Genomic DNA, 2,465 nt, shown 5'->3' with positions numbered 1-2,465 from the left:
CACCTCCCGGGCCGTGTGCCCCAGCCGAGCACAGCCGGAGGTGCGGAGGGGGAAACCCATGCATGCAAGAAGCCGAGGGCAGCCGCAGCCCCTCGGCCCTGTCCGGCACAGAGCGATCGGGGGGCACAGAAACCACCTTCGTGCCAGCTAGCGAGGGGCAGGCCAGCTCGGCGTGCAACCGCAACACACACCCACCGCCTCCGCAACCAGCCGCCCACCCCAAGTCCTGCAGCCCCAGAGGTGGCTGCCGCGCTGGAGCCTGCAGCTCCCCCTTGCCCCACTCAGTCCCCTAAAAGGTGACACCCCTGCACCCAGCCTGGAAGAGGGGACCCAAACTCTTACCCTCCTTGCAGGTCTTGTCTCCTCTCTTGACCGTCTCTGGCACCCAGGGGTTCGCACGAGGTCCCCTGAGCCTCTGAACCAGGGCATCTTTATCACAGCCAGAGCCCAGCCCCTTTTCTCCTGGGAGGCAGCTTCGCGGTGGCAGCCCCCCTTCCTCTGCATCCCCCGGCTGTCCCTCCGCAATGGGCTGCAGTCCCGGTCGGGATCTCCTCCTCTTTGGCTGGTGGCTTTCCATAGGTGCCAGCAAGTGTCCCCCCAGAGGCACGGGTGGCATCCAGCCTGAGCCGTCGCTGCCTACAGCCATCTCAAGGGGTGCAGATGGGTGCTGAGATGCCACCAGCTCTGCCCGCTCACCAGCTGGCTGGCCCTTGGGCTTGTTGGAGGCACTGCGGTACCGCAGCTCCTTGAACGTGGTCACCTCTCTCTGCCTGGAGCTGGGCGGTTTCGCTGGCCAGTCGTGCTGGAGCTGGGGCCGGGCTGGCTCCTGTCCTGTGGCACTGGAGAGGAGCTCACTGGGAGGCGGCAGCTCCGTGTCAGGTGAGAATACGATCAGCCAATCGCTCCGGTCGGCCCTGGCCTGGGCAAGAGCAGGCCCAGCGGCATTCTTCTTCCTCTTCTGGGCAAGCTCATGGAAGGAGGTGATGGTCTTCTTGCCCACGTCTCTGCAAAGGTCACCCAAGCTGGGCTCTGGCTCCGCCGGCTGCGCAGGCAGGAGCGGCTGCTCTGCTCTATGCGCATTGAGAACCAGCAGCCGTCTCCGGGGCCGGGGGGGCACAGGCGGAGGGATGCTGCCAGCCCGGGGCCGCGGCTCAGGAGCACTGCTCAGACCAGGATCCCACCGTCCTGGCACAGGCGGTGCCGAAGGCACGGCATCAGCGTTGGGGAGGGAGTTGCAGTTAGGGTCTAGGTTGGTGCAGATGCTGGTGCTCTACTGCACCGCCACACTGGGAGAGGTCTCATCGCACTGGGAGTCAAGCGAGGTGCTGCTGCAGAGGCTGTCCGGGCTCCCTCCAGCCAGGGCGTCTGATCTCTCGAGCACCGCGGGGTTGAAGTTGGCATCTCTTCCATCACACGTCCTACTCTGGTCAGCCAACGACTGGCCATCCTGGGCATCTTCTATGGGAATGACACTGGGCTGATTTTCAGGGGATTGGGACTCTTCTCTGGAGAACGCCTTGCAGTACACGGAGACCGGAGAGTCATCCAAGCTGAAATCCGAGCAGCTACATACAGAGGAGGAGGAGGAGGAGGAGGAGGAGGAAGCCAGATCACAAGGGGGATCACAAGGGGAAGCCACCTCCTCCCCAGTATGCAGGCAGGGGAAATCCTCTTGAGCTGCCTGATTCTGGAGACCCAACGTCACCGGCTGCTGAGCGTGGGACTCACAGCACCGGCATTTCAAGGAAGGATTGTTGGAATTGGCATCCACTTGCTCACAGTTCTCCGGGCAGTCGCTGCAGCCGGTCTGGTCTCCTCCACCCATGGAGGCAGAGGTCTCTTGGAGCTCCGGGTGCCGGGAGAGGTGCAGCCCCAGGGAGATGTGCTGCAGATGGATGTGGTTGAGGTTGCACAGCAGGCCTTTCTTCGGAGCCAGCATGATGCTGCCTCACTGGCAGTGCCGAGGCTCCTCGGAGAGCCCCACAGCTCCTCTCTTCAGACCATCCAGCTCCCTGCAAACACCAAATGCCCTTTCAGCAGGCGGGGGAGCAGCACAAACCTGGAGAGGAACAGACAGGGCAAGAGGGAGGGCGGTGACCTTGCGGCAGCCATCGAGCAGGGAAGGGCCGGCTGCAGGGGACCGGCACAAGGACGGCCTGTGGGTTCAGAGATGGGAATACGCCCAGTGGAGAGGGGCTGCCCCACAGCTCCCCACTGAGCTCGGGCCTGTCCAGCCGGGCAGGGGCTGCAGCCAGTTGCTGGTGGCCGGGGAGCCAGCGGCTGATCCCCGGAGCACGACCTGAGCGTGGTCCGAGGAAGCTCTGGCCAGTCCAGCCGTCTGCAGCAGCGGCAGGGCTGAATCCCTCTGCCGGGTCTCAGCGGTCGGGAGCATCTCAGAGATGCCGCCAAGGAGAAAACGCCCTTTGAAACCTCAGCCGGGGAGCTCCTGGCCAAGGGAGGGTGGC

General features: G+C 64.4%; 1 protein-coding gene across 1 annotated transcript in view; it reads right to left on the bottom strand.

Annotated features, from left to right (window-relative positions):
• RUSC1 (RUN and SH3 domain containing 1) overlaps positions 1-1,939 on the bottom strand; it is a 7,256-nt gene extending 5,317 nt beyond the window's left edge. The window contains exons 1-2 of the mRNA XM_009319827.1: positions 1,272-1,939; positions 343-1,160 (exon numbers count right to left, since the gene is read on the bottom strand). Coding sequence (XP_009318102.1) covers positions 343-1,160; positions 1,272-1,939 — 1,486 coding nt within the window. The remainder of the gene's footprint in view (positions 1-342; positions 1,161-1,271) is intronic.
• Between the last annotated feature and the right edge of the window lie 526 nt (positions 1,940-2,465).

The sequence above is a fragment of the Pygoscelis adeliae genome, unplaced genomic scaffold, assembly GCF_000699105.1.
Source record: "Pygoscelis adeliae isolate BGI_AS28 unplaced genomic scaffold, ASM69910v1 Scaffold181, whole genome shotgun sequence".
NCBI lineage: Eukaryota > Metazoa > Chordata > Aves > Sphenisciformes > Spheniscidae > Pygoscelis > Pygoscelis adeliae.
The sequence above is the reverse complement of the archived record's forward strand: the minus strand, read 5'-3'. Positions and strand labels throughout refer to the sequence as shown.